The sequence below is a fragment of the Zophobas morio genome, unplaced genomic scaffold, assembly GCF_036711695.1.
Source record: "Zophobas morio isolate AGI-343-1 ecotype UQ-CSIRO unplaced genomic scaffold, CSIRO_AGI_Zmor_V1 ptg000381l, whole genome shotgun sequence".
Taxonomy (NCBI): domain Eukaryota; kingdom Metazoa; phylum Arthropoda; class Insecta; order Coleoptera; family Tenebrionidae; genus Zophobas; species Zophobas morio.
In genome coordinates, this window is record NW_026972485.1 from 108,326 (window position 1) to 132,745 (window position 24,420).

The following is a 24,420-nucleotide window of genomic DNA, read 5'->3' on the forward strand; positions in this document are numbered from 1 at the left end:
ACCAGTGTCTCTTGCAGGAAGTGGACAACCCCCTTTAGCTTTTGTTGATATCTCAATAGAAAGGATTGACAACATTACCGTGGATAAACAAGATGAAACGTTTAAACACGGCACAGAAGGTTATGAGGAGCAGAATTTATAAAGTTGATTATTGTAATTTTTCGGGAAGAGCTCCTGATATGGGTCTTATTGGCAATCTAGTCAGACTACATAAGAGAATAGAGAAGAAATTCAAAAATTCTGGCCCTTTAACGTTAGAAAAATCTTTAAATTCACTTTTTGATGCCCGTCGCAGGGCACCTGTAGATTTATACAAGAAATTTATATTTTGTAGTAGATTTTGACCTTTAAAAGGGGGTTGTTAATAAAACTAAAAAGTATTTTTTTTGGTGGGAAATCCATAAATTTTTTTCCTTTTTATTTTTCCTAATGACTGATGGCTTTGTTTATTATTTATCTCAATATATTTTTTAAAATGATAATTTTGTCTATTTTTATTATTTTTTTTATTTCTAACTTCATATAAAAATATAAATTTTATAATATTTTTATTAATTTTTTCAATTCAAATTATTATATATCTAATTTTTTCATTACAGTTTTCAGTTTTTATTTTATATTTATATTTTTACGAAATTAACTTATTTTATTAACGTTTTTAATTTATTTCTCATAATTATTATATTTATTCAGCCTTTTATAGAATTTTGTTTATTTTTTATTATACATATCAAGAATAATATACTTTAATATTCATTATATACTTAATGTATATATTATTATTTTTATAATTATATAATATATTTGGTTATACTATTTTTTATATATAATTTTGTAATATTTAATAAATTCTTATTTTCTTTTTATAATAAATATTTTTTTAAAAAAAGTAAAAAAAATTCTTTCCTTTAATTTTACGTATTAAGTTAAAAAAGGCCAACCGGTTAATTCTGGCAACTAATAAAGCTATTTTAGTGGGGAAAAAAACGAAGCATTTTTACATAAAAATAATCTTTATATTATTATTATTATTAATAATAGTAGTAGTAATGATAATAATATAATAAAAAATGTCATGTAAATTATTCTAATGACTAAAATAAAGTTTTTCTTGGAAGAAAAAAATTCAAAGTAGCAGTTTTACAATATTTTAGAGTTTAGTATAAAAAAAACATTAATAATAAAACCTGCCAACCGAAATATTCTGGTAACTAATAAAGTTATCACTGGTAGGAAAAAAGGAAAATGAAGCAGTTTAACTATTTTAAACTTCATTACAGAATAATAATAGTAATAATAGTAATAATGTATTGTTTATTGTAAAAACCTTTTTCTTATTAATATTCATTTGCTTTCATAGAGAAGTTCTATAATAAACATAAAAATAAGTAAATCAGTTGCACTTAATAAGTATATATATATATATGTTGTATAAAAATATATAAATAAATATATATTTATATTTATAACATAATCGTAATAAATAAAAAAAGTCAAGGAAAATAGAATAAAGTTGTATAATTATAGTAAAAATAGCAAAAAAGAATATATTTATATAAATACAAGAAGAAAAAAAAAGTAGGATATATAGATGTTAATAAATATTAAAATATTTATAAATAATAATAATAAACAATAACAATAATAAAACAAATTGTAAGCCAATCAAAAACCTTCTTTTCCATATTTCAGGTGGATAACTTTCAAAAAATACTTCAATAAAATGCGTCCGCCAATGCCTTCCGATAAAATCACCCCATTGGCTGCTTTAAAAAACTGAATCCCATCGTCACGTGCTCGATGGAAGTTTACAAAAATCAACAAATCACAATTTTTTCTTATGCCTAAAAAAAATATTGTCATGAAAAATAGTGAAAACGCCAAAAAAATAATGAATAACAAATACCGCTAATAACTTGATTGTTTTGAGGCAAACGATCAGTAAAGTGAATATGAATTCGATTCATCCTGCTTAAGCCTAAAAAAAAAAATAATAATAAATAAATAAAATAAATATGAAAAGTATATTTTTTCAAAATAAAGATATAAAAATAAAATATAAATAGATATAATTTTTATAAAAAGTAAATAAATATAAAAAATTTTAATAAAGATATAAAAATAAAGTAAAATAAATAGGAAAAAATAGTATAAATATAAAAAAAATAAAAAAAAACTTAAAATAATTTTATAAAAAATAAAATTAAAGTAAATAAAAAAAGTTAAAAAATATTTAAAAAAAAAATAAATATAAAAATTTTAGTAAATATCAATAATAAATTTAATAAATAGAAAAAAAAAGTAAAATAAATATAAAAATAAGTTATTAATAAATTTTTATAAAAATAATTATTTTATAGTAAAGTGTGCTAACTTTTACAAACTGTTATAATTATAAATAAAATATTGAAAAAAATTATATTAATATAATATTTTATAATAATATTTTTAAAAAAGTATTAAAGATAAAAATATACATAAAAATTAACATTAATTATATATAAAAAATATTTTTTATTATAAATTCTATAATTTTATATATAAATAACTATAAAAAAAATATTTATAAAAAATTTTTAAAAAAAATTAATTAACATGAAACTAAAAATATTAATAAAATTATATAATAATTTATGACAAAAAAAGATTAATAACTTTTATATTCAGAATAAATTAAAAAAAAATTTTATAATAAAACTAAAAAATATTTATTATAAATACAAAATAAATAATAAATAAAAAAATATAAAATTTTATATATAAAAAATACTTAATAAATCTTTTTTATATACAATAAATTAAATAAAAAATTTTCATATTAAAGATGATAACAAAAAGAAAATTTAATAAATTTTATTTTTAAAATAAATAAATACATATTTTTTTAATAATAATACTAGAAAAGTATAATAAATATAAAATAAATAAAAAAATAAATAACATAATTATACTATTTCTTATGAAAAAATTAAATAATAAATAATAAATTCAATAAATATAGAACTGATAAAAGTATAAAATTATAACTAAAATTATATAAAATATAAAAAAAATTCATTATACTAAAAAAAAATTTCTTTATAGTTTCTGTATGGTTCACTATTTAGAAGCAAATTAATATAACCTTACCGTTGTCTCTGATCGATGCCCAATTCCTCATGTAAGTCCCATGAATTATAAACGAATCAAAATCGTGATTTAAAGGGACAAGCTCTAAGTGGTCAACCTATATATGCATAAATACAATTTTTTATAGATAATAATTATAATACATATAAAATAATGAAATAAGGTAATAATAATATTTTTATAATAATATAAAATTAATAAAAAGAAAGTTTAAATGTTTCTTTTTCTTTTAATAACAATTCGTTAAAAAAGTTCACTAATAATATAAAAAGTAATTATAATAATAAAAAAAGTAAAAAATAATAAAATAATAATACCACTAATAATAGAGAACATAAAATATACTTTTAAAGAATGGCCCTGATTGGCTCTTATCATCAAGCTTCCATCCCGTTGGTGGAGATAAAAACGCTGCTTATTATTGGTTGCAACGACGTCAAGAATATCTTGCACTTTTATATAAAAGTTTTTAGGTTAAAAGTTATTAGTAATAATAACAATATATAAAAAAAGGATAATAAATAAATATTATGATAATGAAAGTTATTAATAATATCATAACCAAAATTATATAAAAGGAATATAGTAATTATTTATTTTAAAAATAATAGATATATGAAAAATATATAAACGAAATAATATTTTAATAATAATAATATACATAAGAAAATAAACGGAATATTATACTAGTAAAAGCTACTAATAAAATTCTTATAAAAATAATAAATAATTATAGTAATAAATAGATAATAAGTTTTTTTACTAAAAAAAACAAATTTTTTTAAATATTTATATATAAACTATAATATGTAGAAATAAATAAAAATAAATAAAATTTCAATTTTTTTTTGAAAAATATTATTTACTACTGAAATAAAAAATTAATTTGAAAATACTTTAAAATTATTTTAAAAATAAATCCGAAAAAAATAATTACAATAATAGTAAAAGTTAACGGGGAAAAAAAGAAATTATTCGTAACGGTAAAAATTTATAGCTACCACATAAATCAAATTCATAACAAAGTTTTATAAATTTAGTAATTAAATAAAATTAGTAAGTAAAAATAAGTTAAAATATTAGAATCTGTTTATTTTACAAGTCGGAAGCCCTCCGGAATAATTGTAAAACAGAACGTTAATATCATAATTAGATATATTATAGACTTTAACGTAATATAATTATGAAGTCGAAGAACTAAAAGCACTGTAGAAATTTATTTGATAATATAGGACTTTCTAGAGCACCAAACTAACCTTACAGAAAAAAGGAACGAGAGGATTAAAAAAATTATAGGAGCGCATGCATGGGCCGTATTTGTATAAGCACATGCAGCCCCGGATCCTCTTACTATAAACACATATATTTTAAATTTTATTAGGATTTATAATTAAAAAAATTATAAATAATAATGAAAAAAGCATAAATATACAAGAAAAAAATAAAACTGAAAGATCTTTAAGTAAAAAGGAGATGAAAAAATTATAAAAAAAATTATCAAAAGTAAATGCAAAGTAAATGATATATGAAATAAATAAGAAAAAGAAAAATCTAAAAAATGTTAATTAAAAATAAATAAAGTTAAAATGATTTATAAATAAAATAAAATTTTGATAAGTAAATTTCAAAAATAAATCATAAAAGTAAAGTAAAAAAAGTTATAAAAAAATATACAAAAAATAAGTTTGGAATTTTTTAAAAAATAAACAATATAAATAAGTTATTATAAAAAAATATAAAAGAGGCAAGTAATTTTTGTAAAAGTTTATAACGATATAGAAAAGTTTTTAAAAAAAAGGACAAGTAAATTTGGAAAATGCTTTAAGATTAAGAATATCAGACACTTGAACAAAGCCATCTTCACCCATTTTTAGACCTAAAAAATGATGAAGTATAAAAATTAACAGTGAAATTTTAAAAAAAATTTAAAGACCATATTCAATAAATAAAGGAAATAAATTAATAGAGAACAATAATTTTTGGAAACGTATGGAAATAATATAGAAAAAAAATAAAAAAAATAAAAAACCATATTTTCCTGCACCATGCCTTAAAAGATAAGCAAGTTTTTTAGATAAAAAAACATTGCAAGTTTCATTTCTCGTGCCTTGCGAGGTAGAAGAAAATAAATTGACACTACTTATTTCCACTTTAACAAGTTGCAAAAAAAAATATTATTTTATAATTATTATTTAAAGACAAGTAAAAATATATAAATATTTAAAAAAAATAATTCACTACTAAGAAAAAATATAGAGAAAAATTGTACTGTACATAACTAAGTAAAACTTAGCGTAAAAGTTGTTATTAAAGTTAATTGCTGTAAAACTATTCGTTAATTTTCTTTTCTTTTAACTTTGTGCGAGTGTTTATTGTATAATAATTCCCGACTTAACGTTTGTTAGTAGTTCCGTTTTGTAAACTAGTCTAATTATTAAGTAAATGTGTTGTTATTTGGGTTAAACCGCTTCTTACTCCTTATTTTGTTCTTTCGTTTTTTAATTTATCTTAATATATAAAAAAAGTAAATAATAAGGACCTAAGACCTAATATTTTAAATTTATATATAAACTATTATTTTTTTTTTAATAAAATTATAATTAACACTATTAAAGATTTTTAAAGATTTTAAAATATTACAAATTATTTTTATTTATTAAATATCATTAGCCAAAATAAAATTAATGTGTATAAAAAAAATTGATATAAAAGTTTTTATTAACTGTTTTCATTTAAATGTGGCGCCTTTTTTATTTGTAGTAATAAAATGAATTTTTTTTTTAACTGATGTGTCAACTTTCAGAGTTTTATTACAACATTATATATCGTTTATTTATATCAAAATTAATTATCAGAATAGCAACGTCAATAATTATTAGTCTCTTCTGAAGCACTTTCAGTGAGCACTTACTGAATATCGTTACTAAATATATTTTTAGCAATATCTACATTAAATTTTAATGCTAAAAATTTTATATTATAATAATTTATCTAAATTATAAAAAAGTTGGTCTTCTTCATAACCTTGATCTGAATTTTATTTAAAATTAGTTTTAGAACGTGCTATTTTAAACTGTACGGATTTAAAAACTAAGCACTTAGTAGAAGTACTGCATCGGATTTAAATTAGTATAAATTAAATAAATAAATTAGAATGAATAGAAAGAATTAAAAATTAAAGTGAACACTCGCTTAAAATAATAATAAAAAAATAAAGTAATAAAATTCTAAAAACATATTTTTTTTAAAATAAAAAAAGGAAAGAGTTCTGAAATTCTCAGTTGGCCCTTACACATTTATTTATCTAATTGGCGTGCTACAGTCAAGAATATACGTTTCTTTTTATTGCTTAATCCTTATTTACTTAGTAGTAAAGGTTCGGAGAGTAAACTTTAAAAAAAAAGGAAAGTGAACCGTTTACAGCCTTCTTGTATAGAAAGGTATATAGTTGCATTTTTATTTACATTTAGTACTTTTCCTTTTTTCACTGGCGTACTACGGCCGGTCTTCTTCAGACCTTGAGCCGCTTAATCTGAATTCCCCTCTCCTGCAGGGTTTAGAGCGGGAGTAACCACCAGTGTGACACCCTTTAAAAAGTCATGACTGTCCCTAAGGACCGAAAAAGCGGGTAATATCGGGTCATAATTAATAGTTCTAAATTGTTGGTTAAGTAGTCTAAGTAAGCGTCCTATATGGACTGTGGTCAATAAGTACTCCAAGATGCTACGAGCACCAGAGGAGATTCATTATCAAATAATCGAAAATTTTTGCTCACCGGGCTCTGTTTCCTTCTAAAGGAGTTCAGTAAGGCCTAGTATTTTGACGGATTAAGTTTAAGATTATTGATGTGAACCAGCGTTTAAGGACTAAAATTGATTGCATATTTTTTAAAACCAAACGTGACAGAAACTTGTATAGATTGACGGAGTCATCAGCATTGTGCGCAAGGTAAAAGTAGTGTTAACTGGTTGGATCCAAAATGGTATAGTCTTGGTCTTTAGATTATCTTAATTCAAACCCCTTATTATCAAAGAAATTATTATGATGATTATACTTCAATTTTAATGGTTCTATCTTGAGTATAGCTTAGTATTTTGTGGAAAATTTTTTATAAAAATTTGAGCTAAAAAAGTGTTAAAATTAAAAATTTAAAATTTTTCACTATTGTTCAGCAAGGATGCACTTGCGAAACCTACTTGCACGCATACTTCCATATTTAGTTATATTTTTATAAATGGTCATACGAACGAAATGCACGACTTAGGTAAGCAGGGGAAACTCAGCTGGCATCTTGCAGGCTGGTCGCCTCTCCTGGTAGTGGTTTTTAGCAGAAACCCATCGCAATGACTGTAGTTGAGGCCGGATATTCTCCGCTTTTTACGTCTTTCGGGGCCGTCATGATAGCTCTTCGGAAGCTTATAATGGTAAGCGCTTGTGCCTCAACCTTTTCGAAGAGGGGTATTAAGGTTAAGTGGTTCGAGTTTGTCATAAAGATCGACCCTAGAATGCCAGTGCCAAAAAAAAAGCTGCATCGTTAGTCTTTTTTTTTTTTGTTTTTTGGGTGCACCTTGCGAAATAGTTCAATAAACTTGCCCCCTTCTTCACATCCATTATATCATTATAAGCGCTACGGTCGACTAAAGAGACTACGAGAGTGGGAAACCTAACTAACATTGACATTTTACCTCTACACCTTATTTTTAAAGAAAGACTCTGTAACATGAAAGCTAGCGCGGCCGTTCTTATGCTAGCTTTGGGTGAACAGCAGCGTTAAAAGAGGTAAGTGCTTAATAACCAGAATCAACAGATGCTAAACTTGATGAAAAAAGAGATTTAAGCTTTAAAGGAGGTGTTGCAATTTTTAAAAGTATACGAAGATATAATTGTGCATAAGTTAAATGGAAGAGCCTAGAAGTCGCTGGATCGTCTTCTGACGGATAAAAGGTACAAAAGGTTTCAACGCTGGAATGAGCGCGATACTTTAAAGGGTGGAAGTACTCAAATAGATTGGGACGTGCTGAAAGCGTAATTTCGGTTCGTCGTGTAAGAGAGCAAACGGTTAGGCAGTTTTAAAAGATGATAATATTGGTTATAATAACATAATAATGTTAGTAGAAAAAAAATTTATAGTCTCCATAATTCAAAATTTGTGGTAGAGGTAGCATTTGTAAGAATTATTCCAGAGCGGCAATGACAAACTATAAAAGTGTAAAGAAAGTAGCCAAGAATATAAATGAATTCGTCGCCTACGGTATAATTATTTTCAGCCTTGCAAGTTTTTCCGAAGTCCACACTCGGAAAGTAGCTTTCTGTAAAGAATTTCTGGCTGGGGAGCTCCATTAAGTATATAACTCGTGAGTTCAATCGCACCAATGAGGTCGTCTCCGTAAAACACGTTACTTAACTAGATTGCGAATACAGAAGCAAGTAAATTTAATGTAATTAGTAGTTAGCTCAATCTACAGTTCTAGGATTACTTAATAGTCTTCCAAGGCTTATGAAAGATTCAAAAAAAGAAACCCAGAAAAGTATTTAGATAGAACAATGAACTATTAGTTGATTAAGTTACTAAATCTTGAAATTTAATATTTCTTAAAAAAATAAAGAAATTACTAAACAGAAACAAACAAGACGGGAGCCCCTCCTGTCTAGAAAAATTTTAAAAACATATGATATTTAATATTTTAAGAAGTCCTTGGCGACTTATTTACAAACTCTGAACTTCAAAGGAGGAACTTTTAGTTGCTCAGATAATTTATTTATAAGATGGTAGAAGTTTCTAACCCAAAAACTATAAATTCTAGACCTTTTATTTTCTTATTAAAAAACTGAAACCATTCATACAGAAACCGAAAGACTGCACTTTCTGTAATACTCACTTGACTAAAAAATAGAAAAATTTATAGTTGTACAAATAATCTATAATGAAAAATAATAAAGGCAATTCCGGTTACAAAATCGGAGTCATTCTACAAAAAAAACTGAAAAGACTACTCTTACAGCGGTAAAATTCCGCTGATACACAGGCATTCCCTTCCCGTTGCTAATCACCGGAAGGGCACAGTTAAACATGAATTCTTATAATAGTGGAGAGTTTTAACAAATTCGTACTTTTCAACGGAATTTTAGGTAAATATTGATTGCCATTTACTTTAATTATTACTTCGATGAAAGCAAAACCGTTATCTAATTAATGTCATAATTAAAAAACTTTTAGTTGTACGAATAATTAATTTATTTTGAGATATTATAAGTTTTTTATATAAAACTAAAATCTCTATTAAATTTTTATTTAAAAATTCGGAGTTGGTTTACATAAAAAGCTGAGAAAGCTGCACTTTTGTTAATAAAAGTCAGTTTAAGCACATTAAGTGACCTGATCTTAAGAAAAATCGAAAATAATAAAAAATTAAATTAACAAAAATTATTCATATAGTTGAGTTGTTGTACAAATGTATTCTCATTGAATTTTAGGTTTTATCACTGAGTTTTTAATAAGTAAAAATTTTAGATTATATAAGTCATTTTTATATACTCTTATATGCTCCCTTAATTATCTCTTTGCTTATTTTTCTTTGTTTTTATAATCTTAATTTCGAATGTCAGTTAGACCTAATCTTTTTTGTTAGACTGATAATTATACTTAGTTTTGCTGAACCCAGTAATAAAAATATTACTATAAAAGAAATTTTTTAAATTAAAAACAGAATTTGATTGGAAAACATTACTTGATTGGTTTCTCGATTTGTATTTTTTGTATTAATTCCACAAAGTTCTAAAGCTCTCGATTTTTAAAGTAGCTGCGCGAATTTTATATAAAAAAAAGGTTAATAAGACCTCAATTTATGTTTACTATTACTTATTTTTTTTGTCAATAAAATATTGTGAAAATAGATATAGAGAATCTAAAGAAAACGCATGTTTCTCAATATGGAGATTTCTGTTGTTTGCTTATGACGTATAAGAATTTAGTAGACAAGTCTGATAGACTTATCAATGTTTTTTAAAGCATATACTAACTTTAAATTAAAAATTTTTTTTTGTTTCATTTCTTTTTTTTTTTTTTTTGTTTTATTCATTGTAGTGTTTATTTTTAGCTTTTAGACTCCTTAAAATTTCTAACATGTATTTTTTCCAAGTTAATTATAAATTTTAATACTCAGGCCATGAACAAGATAAAGTTACTATAGGAAAAATATAGTACTTAATTGATTTGTAAAAGTTACAAATGCGTGTGGTTTCACCAAAAGGTTCAGAAAAAAAATTTTCTTCTTATGTAAAGTTTTAATATAAAATGAATAAAGTATTTTGATTATTGCGTTTAAAAATTTCCTTTAAAGCTGTTAGGCTCCTTTAATAATACACACGCCCTCTAGAAGTTAAGCTCCCAGTAAACTATCCTGTAGACAGTTAATAAAACACTTTGTTCGGCCCTGTAGCCCAAAACAATATATTAAAATTCTTTGGATTATAATACTAAAACTTCTTAACAGCCCTATAGACTGAAAAGACGCCACAAACGAAAGATCGAATCTTGTTTTTATTGAATTAAAATGAATATATATACACAATTTTAAAATAATCTTGAGAGATTAAATCTACCAGGTAAAATTAGTGTAAATGCAAAGAGCTTACCCTCAGTTGCGTGGAATCTACACTTTTTTTTATTAGCTGCGCACTGTAATTGGATCATATAATCAACATTATGTTAAAATACCCACCAACCATGACGTCTTGTTGAGCTTAGTTAAATAGAACTACCTTTACTGCTTTAGTTAACCATGGGAAGAAGAGATCAATGGTTTCATATATAGAAACTGGGTGATTTAACTGCGAGGTCTTACAGGAAGATAACAATTATAAGAACCTATTTTATTTTATTTTATTATTTTAGTGAATTATTTTATTTTAGTAGATTTAAATTATATTTAATTAATTTAAGGAATTTATATTTCATTAAGTTTTATTTATTTTATTATGTTTATTTTTTAAGTTAGATTTTATTTTGAAAGTTTGTTGTGTGATACTTAGTTTATTGTATTTATCTCAATGCTTGCTTATATAAAAGGTAAGAATCTTATAATTAAGAAGAGAAGTTTTTGGGGTTGTACTATGTTACTTAATAGTTCATTTCGATTGTTTTATTTTATTTTAAACGGTAATTAGTACATAACGGGTCCTGAACGTATAAGCTTTTAAATTGTTATTTTATAAGCGTAGACAGCTCAGCCTTAAAATTTTAATATTATGCTATACTTCCATCAATTGTTGATATACGAATGCAAACCTTTTAAATGTGAAGCCGAGAAGGCGTGTGGTTTTGTTAAAAATTATTAAAATCTTTGAAAAGTTTTAGTACAATATTAATAAGAATTATGCTTTTCGCTTGTTATAGTATACTTTTATTTATATTAAAAGTCGAATGCAATTAAAAACCTTCATTCCTAAAGCCATTTAAAAAACTTATTTAATGTGAAATCCAAAAAATAAGTGTATGGTTTAAAGGTATATATTTTTATATAACATTTTTTGTTAAATTTAATTATAGTATTAGTAGATAACTTTAATTTTTTCAATATTACATCATATCTATGTTTATTATTAAAATATAAATACAACTTATAAACTTTTCCTTTTAAGAGATATTTAAAGGCTTATTTAGCCTAATCCTATCTTTTTCTTATTATTTCGGTCATTAATAGTAAGTAAAACTTTTCCTTATACCTGCTATTATTAGTTTCTTTGCAACTTTGATCTGATTTTTATAATAATTTATGAAAAATAATTATAAATATTGTAAAAATAATACTTCTTAATAAATTTTGACTTAAAAAAAAAAATTTTTATATTAACTTTACCGAAGTTTCACAAGTACACATCTGAAAAACATTTAAAAATATTTTTAAATAAAAATTTTTCTCCGTAAAGAATCTTCGTCCTTTTACCAAAGCAACACACGATAATTTTCTTTTTCCAATATAAACTTTTCATTCTTGATTTATTATCTACAAAAAAACTTCAGAATAATTTTTATCTCATCACTTAATGTTTTTTTTACTGTCAACTAAAAAATGAAACATTTATCTATATAAAACTGATAAAAATTTTTACATGAGGAGTAAATTGGAGGTTGCCGTTTACTGTAAACGCTAAACCGGTAGAAAGCTTGCGCATATTGAATTAAACTTTTGTTAGAAAAAGTATATGATAATGTATATTTCGGTTAAAAATTTAACATCGATGACTATTAAAATTGCACCTTTTTTACCTTGTAGTCGAACTGCAAGGCACTTAATATTTTTTTTTTATTGATTTATAACTTTTAATATGTTCACGAAATGTAACTCGTTATAATATACGAGTACATACTTTTTTACTGTTAACTGTTCTTTTGGGTTAAAAATTTAACTTTAATTACTATAAAGTTTGCATCTATTTTTATTTTGCAGTGGAACTGCAAAGCAAATTTAATAATGCTCTTTTTTAGTAATTATAACTATTTAAAAATATTTTCTTATAATAAGTAAATTTGCTTTACTATCAATTGTACTTTTCTGGAACGGCAAGGCAATTTTATTATTTATTTATTGATATTAGTTTAATAAAATAAATTCACAAAGAGTTTTTTGGTTATCTCTTGAAAAATTTTCTAGAATCTGTATTCCTTAATAATATTTTTTACACTAAAGACACATTTGCGCTTTTTTAATCTTGTATTCGAACGACAAAGCAACTTTATTTTTTTTATATATATAAAAAAAAGAATAACTAAAGCTCTTTCGTTAAACTTTACGAGTATTTAATTAGTAAATTAACTCTATAAAAACTAAGAGAAATCTTGAGAAGAGTGTCAACTCTGAAAGTTGCCAGAGAAAATCCTAATTTTAAACTTAATACTTTTATGCTTGAAGATCCTGCAGAAGTTTCACGAGTAGATGTAGTCTTTGGTAAGTTGTAGTATTTTTATAGAATTTTATAATACACATATAATTTACTTAAGTATTAACTTTTTTTATTGTTTTTTATTTATTTACTGACCTTGGTTTTTAAAAGAAAACTATTTTTTTAAAAAAAAATAAACCTTATATATAGAATTGCTTTGCTTTTATTATTGGTATTAATTTGGAATTTTTTAATATATCTATTGGTTAGCCATTGTAATTTTTAATTTAGTTTATTTTTTAGAGTTATTTTTTAATAATATAATATAAAATCTTTAAAAATTTTATATAAAAAAAAACATATTATAATAGTAATTACCCTAATATATAATATAGTTATGATTTTTTTGTTTATTATTTTTTTTAATATCTAGAAACTTTTGTAAACGATTTACCAATTTATTAACATTTTCATTGTTAAATTAAAAAAATTCATTTTATATAAATATAATTTAATAAAGATTCCTTTTTTTTAGTATTTTTATCAAACTTTAACCGAAATATATATTTTTTATAAATGTTTTGAATAAACAAAAAAGTTTTATATATTAATTATATAAAAAATGAAAACAATTTTTTTTTATGCTTTATAAATTTTGATAATTTCTGGATATTTTTAAAATTTTTATCAATTTTATATTAATTATATTTTTAATTTTTTATAATTAAAACTAATAAAAGTTGTGTATTAAATCTTATTTTATTAAATTATAAAAAGCTTTTTACGAATAGAAATTTTCCTTTTTTTTTAAATTTTTTTAAGCTATGAAAGCTCTTGTAGAAAATCTTTTTTAATTTTATTCATTTGTTTTTAATAATTATGAGAATTTCTAAAACGTTTATATAAATTATTTTTATTAATAATTTAAAATTATTGTTCAATGTAAAAAGTTGATACTTTGTATTATTAATTACTTTTTATAATTAATTTTAACCTTTTAATTATACCTTTAAAGTTTATAAAATTTTATTATATTTTTTTTAATTTTTTAATTTTTTTTAATAATAAATTAAAAAAAATTCATGTAAATATTCTTTTTTATAGTAAAAAAATTGATTTAATTATTTTATTTAGTACATCTCTAATATTTTTTAAAGTTTCATATAAAAATTATTTTTTTGTATAATCTTTAAATGTTTTATAAAAATTGATATAAAATTGTTTTGTATTGTAAATTACCTTTTATAATACTTTCATCATTTTTTTTTAAATATTTTTTTAAGTTGATAAAAAATTTTAAATTTTAAATTTATTTTATTATTTTGGTAAACTTTTTTCTTTATAAAAGTTTTATAAAAACTGATTTTATTTTATTATAGAATACTTTTATTATTAGTTATTTTTTAAAAGTTTAGTAATTTATATAGAAGTTTTATATAAAAATTATTATTTTTTAAATTTCTTGCAACACTTATAAAAGTTTTATGTAAATATTGATTTTATTTTTTAATAAATTAATTTTATTATTAATTTTTTTTTTTAAAGTTTTTATTATGAACTAAAAAGTTATATACACATATTTATTATATTTTATCATAAATTTTATTAATATTTTTTTTAATCATTTTAAAGTTTTAAATAAATTTTATTAATCTTAAAATTTTTTTATGTTAATATAAGTTTTATATATTAATGGATTTTATTTATTTATAAATGACTTTTATTTAAGTTATTACTTTATTATTAATATTTCAATATTTTTTTAAAGCTTTCATTATGAATTAATAATTTTTATATAAAAATTAATTTTATTTTATTATAAAATATTTTTATTTATAATAATTTTTTTTGATATTCTTTAAAACTTTTTTTTAATTTTTGTATATAAAGTTTTATATGATAAATTAATTTAATTGTATTATAAATTACTTTTATTTATAATTATTTTTATTTCTATTTTAATATATTTTTAAAGTTTTTACTTCTTATAAAATTTTTATATAAAAATTTATTTTATTATGGTAAAATTACTTTAATTAAACGTTATTAATACTTTTGTATAAAAATAAGTTAATATATAGAAATTTTTATTATTAACTAATAAATTTTTGTTTTATTTTTATTTTATAATAATATAAATAATTTTTGTAACTTTTTTAAGTTTTATAAAAGTTTCTTATAATAATTTTATTTTTTATTATTTTTTTTAAAAGTAACAAAGCTTTATATCAAAATGAATTTTTTTAATTTTTTTTCTTTTATGGTAATTTAAAATATTTTTTTAAAGATTTCTAAATACTGATTTATAGAATATTAATATAAAATTGTTTTATTGTTTTATAAAATTTTTTTTTTATATGTTAATATTTTTAAAACTTTCAATGAAGTTTTCATTATATTTTTAAAAATTTTTTATTTTTAAATTTTTTTTCCAAAACTTTATAATTTTTATTTTTAATATTTTTTGTTTTTTTTTTTTACTTTAATATTTAGAAGTTTTATAAAAAGTTTTTGTAATAATTTTAAAAATAATTTTTGTATGCTTTAAAACTTTTAATAACAAAATGTTATACTTTTTCGTTTCATTTTTATGTATATTTTTATATGAAATTATAAAAAAATTTAATAAAGTTCATTATTTTTATAAGATTTAGGGAAGAAACATTTTTATATATATAATTATTAAACTTTTTATATTAATACATAATACTTTTCATATATTTGTTATAAGTTATATAAGCTAAAGCATTATTTTTATATATAAAGTTATTAAATGTTTTAATAAAGTTTATTATTTTTTAATTTTCAATATTTTTTTTACAATATTTGTATAATTATAATAAGATTAAGCAAAAAAACATTTTTTTATATATATTCTTTTAAAATATATTTATTATAACTATCAAACTTTTTATATAAATTTATACTTTTAATATTTATTTATAATAAAAGTATAAACGTTTAAGCGGAAAAACAATTTTTTAATATTTTTTACTCCTTTTACTGTAATTTTATTTAAAAGATTTTTTTATTAAAAAAAATCAAAAAAAATTATAAGTAAAGTTTATTAATAATAAATTAATTATAAATTATTCACAAGTTTGAAAATTATATTATAAAATTTTATTAGAAAAAGGAAAATTTTATATAAACAAAAATAATAAATAAATCGAAATATCTTAAATATTTAATAAATATTAAAAATTTTAATAAAAGATATATACATTTATTTTTATAATAATTTTACTTTTTAATATTTTTGTTTATATTTTTTTATTCAAGTTATTATTTATTATTATTATTATTAGCCGATGGAAAAACTTCTGTATATGATTGTTCGGAAATAAAAGCTATAAATATTATAACTGAGCTGAACAAAAGAAGTATTATATTATTATTATAAACTTTATTTTATTACTTATTACTTTTTAAGTGATAAAAATTGTATAAATATATAAAATATTATATATTTCTTGAAAATTTGTGTTAACATTTATTTATATATAAAAATCGAACGTAAAGTAAACTGTAAAAAGTTGATACAGAAAATATATAAAAAACTACTATAATTACTTATAAACCAATTAAATACTATTATGAAAAACTAATGGCCCCAGAGATATTATATATTTGTTAAACTTTGCTTTAAAAGAACACTAAATATTTATATATTTATTTTATTATTAACTAAAATAATAGTAAAAGGTATATATATATATATATATATATATGAATTTTTATAACAAAAATAACAATACTAAAATTGCTAATCAGAATAAATTAAATTATGTAAAACGACCAATCAACGATCTTATAATTAAATTTTATTAAACAGCTTTATTAAAAATCGTTATTTATTATTTTTTTTTACTTGTTAAGAAATTTTTCCTTAAATTATATATTTATATATTAATAACGTAAATTATAAAAAATACTTAAAGAGTAATGAAATTAAAAAAAATTATAATAAAAGTTTGTCAATGAAAGGAGAATAAATTATTTAAAGCAACCAACCTATGATTTTAAAAATAATTATATTAAAACTTTTTTGTGAAGTACTAAAAAAGTTATTTAAAAATTATTTTTGTATGTATAATAGTACTTATTTACTTATAACTTAAGCAAATATAAATAGTACATATAAGATTCAAGAAGTATAGGAACACTTGCTATTAAAAAAAGAAATAAATTATCAAAAATAATTATTAACGTGTATCTTTTTTTACTTTTTTAGATATACTTTGCTTACTTACACAATTTAATAAACTTTTATCATAATATATATAAAAAAAACTTGCGACTGAAAAGATTAATGTAAAACCAATATTTTACGTTTACATATTCAAAAAGAACTATATAATTTATTAAGAAAAACTTTGATTACTTTATATAAAAATATTTTATTAACTAAAATATTTAATAATACCCCTAAATTTGTAATAAAAAAAAATAATAAGTTGCCAATCAATAAGAAGTAAATTAATTAAACAACCAATTAACAATTTTATAAATAATTAACTATTATATCCAAAAGTTATGCATGTAATATTTTTACCTGTTAAGCAAAACTTTGCTTTGCTTATATTATTATATATTAACAACTTAAAAACAATAAACAGTACATTTAAATAAAAAATATATTTTTTTTTATATACTATTATTATTATTTTTTTTATTAATATTATTTTCTGATATTTATTTTTTTTAAAAAAAAGTTATGGAGCAGTATTATTTATTTATGTTTACTATAAATTTCTAATAAACAATTTATAAATATTTTGGCAAAAATTTATAAATTCATGTATTTACTCTTTTCTTTAGTATATATTATAAAAATTCTAGAATATTCAAGAAAAATTTTTGAATTATATAAGAATAAATTTATGTTAAATTTTGAAATTTATAAAAAATTTTTTAAGTACTTTTGAAAGCATGAAATTTTGTTGAATTTACATTTTTATAGAAAATTTATGAAAAAAATATTTAATTTATTATTATATCCATTTTAAAAATTTATATTATATATTTTAAAAGTATATAATAAGTAATTATAGAATATTCCGGAAAAATATTTAAAATTTTAAATGATTTAAATTTGGAATTAAAACTTTTAAATTTACTTTATTATAATAAATAAAAAAAAAGATTTTTTCTTTTTTTATAAAATTCTTATTTTTTACGTTTTCTTAGATTATTCCCTAAAATTTTTTAAAACTTTTGAAAAATTTCTTTTTAAGATGAATAAAATATAAAAATATTTTTAAAATTTTATTAATAATTTATATAATTTATATTTTTTATTTATCAAGAATAAAGAATTTCAAAAAATTATTTAAAACTTTTTTGGATTTCAGTTTTTTATATTTTTTTTTTGGAAATTTTTTAAATTTTATTTATTTTACTTTTTTTATAGTAAATTTAAATTAAATAAAATTTAGAATTTTCTAGAACAATGAAAAATATTGGTTTACCTTTTTTTTATATATATATTTTTTAATTCTCCTGATTTTTTTTATGTATTCCTTATTAATTTTTTTTTTTCTTATCTTTTAAAAAAAATTACTCTTCATATTAATTTAATTAAAAGTATAACGATAAATAACACTAATAATAATTTAGAAAAATTCAAAATTTATTGCTCAAAGTTTTGCATGTTATAATTTCTATTTAACTTTTACTTTATTTATAATAAACTTTTATTGTTTTATTATTATTTTACTTTTTATGCTGTGGTCAATTTCTATTACTAAATTGTTTCCGATTTAATATTTGAACACTTTTTTTTAGTATAAACTGATAAAAACCGCGACAATAACTAAAAATTGTTAATAGTATTTTAGAGTTAATAAAAAATTAAAAAAATTTATAAAGAAAATTAAGAAGTTATTTTTATTTTTTTTAATAAACTTTTTTATAAAAATTTTATATACAAATTAATTATTTTACAGGCAAAGCATTGGATCTTAAACATCTTTTAGAATCGGCACGCAGATAATTTAAAATTTTATTGTGAAATTGATTATATTTGCGAACTTCCCTTTGAATTATTGTACTTTTCTATTGTAATAAATAAATGTGTACAATTTTTATTAATCTGCTGCAGCCCATTTAGTAGTTACTGAAGCTTCATAGATATCTATAACGTTAAAATTATTATTAAAACTCAAGATGACTATAAATTTTTTATAAAAAAAATTATCTTTAATTCTTTCAACTTCTCATCTAATTAGTGTTAAAGTAAATAAGTTTTATAAAATCTATTTTTAAAGTTATTTAGTAAATTTTAGAAAAGGATTGTTTATTTAAATTTTACTTTTATTAAAAAAAATTTGGGACTAGTTATAAATTTTTTTTAAGCAGTGGAGAAGAAATTAAATAATATACTTAAAAAATGGAAAAGCGAAAAAATATAGAAACCTCTGAGACTAAAAAAAATTATTAATATATTTTACTAAATTATTTTTCGTCTTAGTTTTAGTTTTATTAGTTTCTTTATACATCTAAACTATTGTTAATTTTGAAATCATTATAAATTAATTACTATAACAACTATATAAAAGTTATTGCTTTATAATTATAAAGAACTAAAAGAACACCTATGGCTTTGTTCTTATTAATTGCTACATAAAATCACACTGAAGATGATTATAATAACAAACTTATTTTATATAGTCATTTAATAAATGATAAAGCCATAATAATTAACTGATGAGAGAAAGTTAACAGCAAAATACACAAATTATCACTTTGAATTTAATTGTTTCTAAAAGTAAAGCACTTTTCGAACAATCAATGAGCGAGCGTCTACCTTAACTTAACGGCTTAAAGTAAAAAAAAACTTTTACTTACGATGAAGCCTTAAAAATAATAAATCAGAGACTATGTTAATAACAAAAAGTTACGACAAACAAATATAGCATATTATTTTTAAAAAAAAAATGGACAAACTATTATTGAAATAGATTTCCTAAAAGTGACTTCGACATTATTAAAGAAATCTTTAGGTAGGGATTACTACTAAAGACACTACATTATATATAGGTGTTTTATTAACAAACAATAAAATATATTTAATCTGAATAATTTAAGGCTTGAAAGCATTTAATGCAGCTTTATTAAAAAGCTTAAAGGTTAAGTAAAACATAGAAACTTTTTTATTAAAAATTGTATTCTTAAGAGTAGCGAAATCCAAACTGGAGTGCAACAGACTTGTAATTTATCAATGTTTTCACTACTTAAAACGTATACACCCAGCTTAATAATAAGGCGGGAAAATATTTATTAAAAAAATGAAGTTCTAATTACAAAACACTTTATGTTTAGCAAAGAGACCCCCCCCCCCTCAAAGTAGTCCGTCTTGACCTTTTAATTAAAAGAGCTTTAAAATAAACTTTTGGTTTAGTATTGTTCATTTTAATATGTATATAAAGCATATTTTTTTATTACCAACTTTCAGTGCGCTTTGGATAGTTAATGGTTTTTTATTCTGCTATTAGACAATAATTACTTTAGCAGAAAAAAAATTATGTATATATAAAACATTTCCTTCATGCAAAGTTTAGTTATATTTTTCTTCCTCTTCAATAGCGTATTTATAACAATATTTATTAAAGACTTGTGTTGTTGTGAGCGTTGTTGGGGTAGGGGTTATCCTCTGCGTTTCCCATACGCAGGACCCGGGTTCGAGTCCCGGACGACGCATGGCTGATTATTACTTTTTTAAGTTAACTATCCTTATTTTTACTTTTATTTACATATATATACTAAAAAAGTTTATTTTTATATATTTTGATTAACTACATTTTTAGTAAATTGAAAAAAGTTTTTACACTTTGTGTTATTTAACTGTGGCGTTGTGGTTGAAGTTTGTCTTAATCTTTAGAGCGTTCGGGGTAGATTATTATTACGAGCGGTTCGGTTTTTTATTTTTTCATGAATTTTTTTGTCATGTTAATTATAAGTTGTTTCAAGTGCATTTTATAGTAAACTGGACGAAAAATCTTTTTTGGTTAGTTCAATTACAGTTTATGATACTACAGCTTTGGTAAAGATTCAAGGTTTTTCGTTTTATTCTTTACTTACACAATATTAAAGTTTTATAAGGTTAATAGTTACGATATTTAACATTTTTTTTAATATAATTTTCTATTAGCCATCGTCGCTAGTTGCCTTTAAACCAGTTTAAGATAGTCGTCCGACTCAGAAAATTACCAAATTAATTTCAAGGATTTAATATATATATTCCTTTAAGAAAAGCAAAACAAAACTTTTAGAAAAAATACTCTTTTTTTTTAAAGTTTTTATGTACATATGTATTTCCTTCACTTTTTAACCTAAAACAAAACTGCAATACATAAGATTCCTTATTCCTTATAACAAAAAAGATTTTTAATTTATAAAGTTGAATGAAGTGTTAATTAACTTGAGAATTTTAAAATAGTTGCCACTTGCATATTCTTAAAGTAATACCTAAATTATAATAAAATAAAAAATATTAACTAAAACTGTTCGTAGTTACACAGCAAATAATAATTATGACGAAAGTTATAGTAGAAAGAACATTTAAGTTTTTAACTGAAAAAAAATATTAAAAAAGCTCCCGGTGCTGGGCTCGAACCAGCGACATCTTGGTTAACAGCCAAGCGCTCTGCCGGCTGAGCTAACCGGGTGCGTAAGGTTTCCAACCCAAAATATTTATTTGAAATATTCTTAAAATTTCCTCTTTAGTTTAATTATTAATTTTTATGTTCTCCTATCCGCAAAAAATGTTTTTTCTTTATTAGTTTAGAGCTTATTATTAAACTCTTATCCTTAACGGTTGTATTTTAAAGTTTTGAAATGAAATAAGGCGGAAACGTTGGTTAAGCTTATGTTGATGAGTAGTAAGGAAAAGTTCTAAAAAATTAAAATTGATCTTAGTTGAGAGAATTATGTAAACTTTATAATTAGAATTTTAAATAGTATCTGACTGCTGTATAAAGTTCTATTTAGAATTTCTAGATAGACATAGTTAGGTTTGGGAAAGGTTCCTTTATAGATTATACAAAGGTACAAAGTGGTAACTGAAACAGTTAAGTTTTGAACTGGCCTTTCTGTTCCAGAATGAGTATTTCTTTTAAACAATTTTTTTCGAATACTTGATGGCCTCATCATTTTTTTAATATTATTTATCGTTGAAGACAGCGCCGATAATGTGCTAATTTTGTTCATATGATTATAAACTTTAGGGGCTGACGACCCTTTGAAGAATTTTTAGTTTTATATACTTCTTTTTAAGATTTTTCTCAGCTAAACTCTTCTTCTAAATACTATATTAGGTTTTAAGTTAACCCCACTACTTACGTACCCAACCCAACTCACTTCATTTGAAGGACATCTTTACAAAAATATTTACCTTAAGGTCATGCAATTGTTATAGATAATTATTCGAAGGTTGGGCGAGTTTTATTAGTACTTAAAAATTTACAAATAAGTTGATGTAATAAATTTCTAAGTCGAGCCCATTAAAAAATCTTCAAAGCCAGATAAAATAAAAACTGATTACTTTGTTGCTTTAAATTCATATCTCTTGGCAGATAAATAGACAAAAAAGCGGAACTTAACTTATTAACTTTTTAATAACGATCAACTTAGATAGTTTAAAAGTCATTTATATATTTGAAGGAAGATAAACTTGTCACTTGCTCACTACCACAAGTGGAAGTACTTCTTAGCATCAACTACTTAATAAAAACTAGAAAGATAATTAATCTAACTTTTACAAAAATTCATATTTCTTAGTAGCTTCATGCCTTTGTGGTAGCATCCAAAAAAAAAATTTATAGTTTTAAAAAAGGCCCCTGTTTGCTAAAAAGAATTATATTCTAATTTAATAAAAATAAGTTTCACCAAGGTTGTACAATAAAAGCTAGTGTACACATAAAGATGAAGCAGGCTAGATTGAAACTATTTAATAATACTATTGAAAACAGTAAGAATAAATTTCTTTAACTGTTAAATTAATTATTTTTTTAACCAGTTCTTTTCACAAGGAATTAAACTGATTAAGCTTCCGAATCTTTTGTAATTAATACCTTCGAGTTGTTCTCAATAGGCGTTGTAAATATTATTCTACGGTTTAAGAGTGCATTTTTGTTATATCTACGCGTAGATTTGGAGGAAAAAAAAATATTATTTACACATTTTTGGGTAACTCCCACTCTCTATTGTTATATACTTATTACCTCAAATTTTACTAAGAGTACTTTTTTTTTATTATAAACTTTCTAGATTTTATTATTTAACATTACTAAACTCTTATTTTAAGGGGTTTTGTATTAAAAATTATTGCTATTGATCAACTTTTTGTGTTTCCTTTGTTTCAGTGTTTTTCTTGAATAATACACTTATCATAGTAAAGTGGGATTAAAAATTATTTCAGTGAGATTTAAAATTTAAAAACTTGCTAAGTTTTCTTTTGCTTATAAATAAAAAATTTAATTTACCTTATAAATCAAGTATATAAAGTTCTCAATCGTTTATTTATAAAGTTTAGTTGTATTTACACATGACAACAAGCTCATAGGAAATAAGAAAAGTATATTACATTAAATTTATATTTCTTTTTTTTTCTATATTTTATCTTTTTCTCAATACTCAAAATTTATAGCTATAAAAACTTCTTATATAACAAGTTCTTCTAGCTTTGTTAAAATTAACACTCGAGTTTTTATTTAATTATGGCTATAAATACAACCTTTTTTATAAAAATAATTATGCTATTCAGAAGCTTGAGTATTATAATACTTAAAAGTAAAATTATAAAATATTTTTAGTAAATTTTAAGCGCTCAAGGTTAATATAATTGCTAGTTTTGGCTAAAGTTAGAAAATAATGTTTACACTGAACAAATAGTTCGGAAAAAAGAAAAAGTTAGCTGCTCCCCCTGCAGGGATCGAACCTGCGACCTTGGCGTTATTAGCACCACGCTCTAACCAGCTGAGCTAAGGGGGAAGGCGTACTCCGCACGCTAAATTTTTATAAAGTATATATAAATATTCTTTTATAAAACAATAACTTTAGCTCAATTTACTATGTTTTAAAAGTTTTTGTCGCTTAAAAAAAGTAGACGACGTATATATCGCGTACTATCTAAATGGAAAAAAGTTAATACATTTTTTGTTTGCATATAGCACATCTTAAAATTGAAAAACAGTAGTAAGTTAACTCTTTATTGATAGATAATATTTCTTCTTATTTGAATCTTGATTTTGAAACGTTCGAGGTATATAATAGATTTAATATAGTCATTAGTTTATTAATAAATTATAATACTAATATTAAGGAAACAGCCTCCCTTCTAGACTCTTATTCAACAATTTTTGGCAATGATTTAGTAGATTGTGAAAACTTTTATTGTGATTTAGAGGT

At 21.4% G+C, this 24,420-nt stretch overlaps 1 protein-coding gene, 1 long non-coding RNA gene and 2 other non-coding genes across 4 annotated transcripts; 1 reads left to right on the forward strand and 3 right to left on the reverse strand.

Annotated features, from left to right (window-relative positions):
* Positions 1-1,344: 1,344 nt before the first annotated feature.
* On the reverse strand, positions 1,345-5,225 carry LOC135120461 (tRNA 2'-phosphotransferase 1-like). Its single transcript, XM_064044764.1, has 7 exons — positions 5,159-5,225; positions 4,931-5,005; positions 3,475-3,581; positions 3,130-3,226; positions 1,907-1,978; positions 1,674-1,844; positions 1,345-1,367 (listed from the first exon to the last, which is right to left on the reverse strand). The coding sequence occupies exons 2-7, from the start codon at positions 4,995-4,997 to the stop codon at positions 1,345-1,347; spliced, it is 537 nt and encodes a 178-aa protein (XP_063900834.1). The 5' UTR covers positions 4,998-5,005; positions 5,159-5,225.
* Positions 5,226-12,334: 7,109 nt separating this feature from the next.
* On the forward strand, positions 12,335-19,027 carry LOC135120449 (uncharacterized). Its single transcript, XR_010278617.1, has 4 exons — positions 12,335-12,416; positions 12,961-13,076; positions 16,320-16,394; positions 18,960-19,027. It is a non-coding gene; the product is annotated as an uncharacterized LOC135120449 (long non-coding RNA).
* A 2,580-nt stretch (positions 19,028-21,607) lies between these two features.
* Positions 21,608-21,680, reverse strand: Trnan-guu (transfer RNA asparagine (anticodon GUU)). The gene has a single exon. It is a non-coding gene; the product is annotated as a tRNA-Asn (tRNA).
* A 2,249-nt stretch (positions 21,681-23,929) lies between these two features.
* Trnai-aau (transfer RNA isoleucine (anticodon AAU)) lies at positions 23,930-24,003 on the reverse strand. The gene has a single exon. It is a non-coding gene; the product is annotated as a tRNA-Ile (tRNA).
* Between the last annotated feature and the right edge of the window lie 417 nt (positions 24,004-24,420).

Bases quoted from the DNA above. Each gene is read 5' to 3' on its own strand.
- LOC135120461 (XM_064044764.1), bottom strand. From the start codon at position 4,997: ATGGGTGAAGATGGCTTTGTTCAAGTGTCTGATATTCTTAATCTTAAA. The intron at 3,582-4,930 runs GTCCTTTTTTTT...TTTATATAAAAG, and splicing joins AGCATTTTCCAAATTTACTT to TGCAAGATATTCTTGACGTC. The intron at 1,845-1,906 runs GTATTTGTTATT...TATTTTTTTTAG, and splicing joins AAACAATCAAGTTATTAGCG to GCATAAGAAAAAATTGTGAT.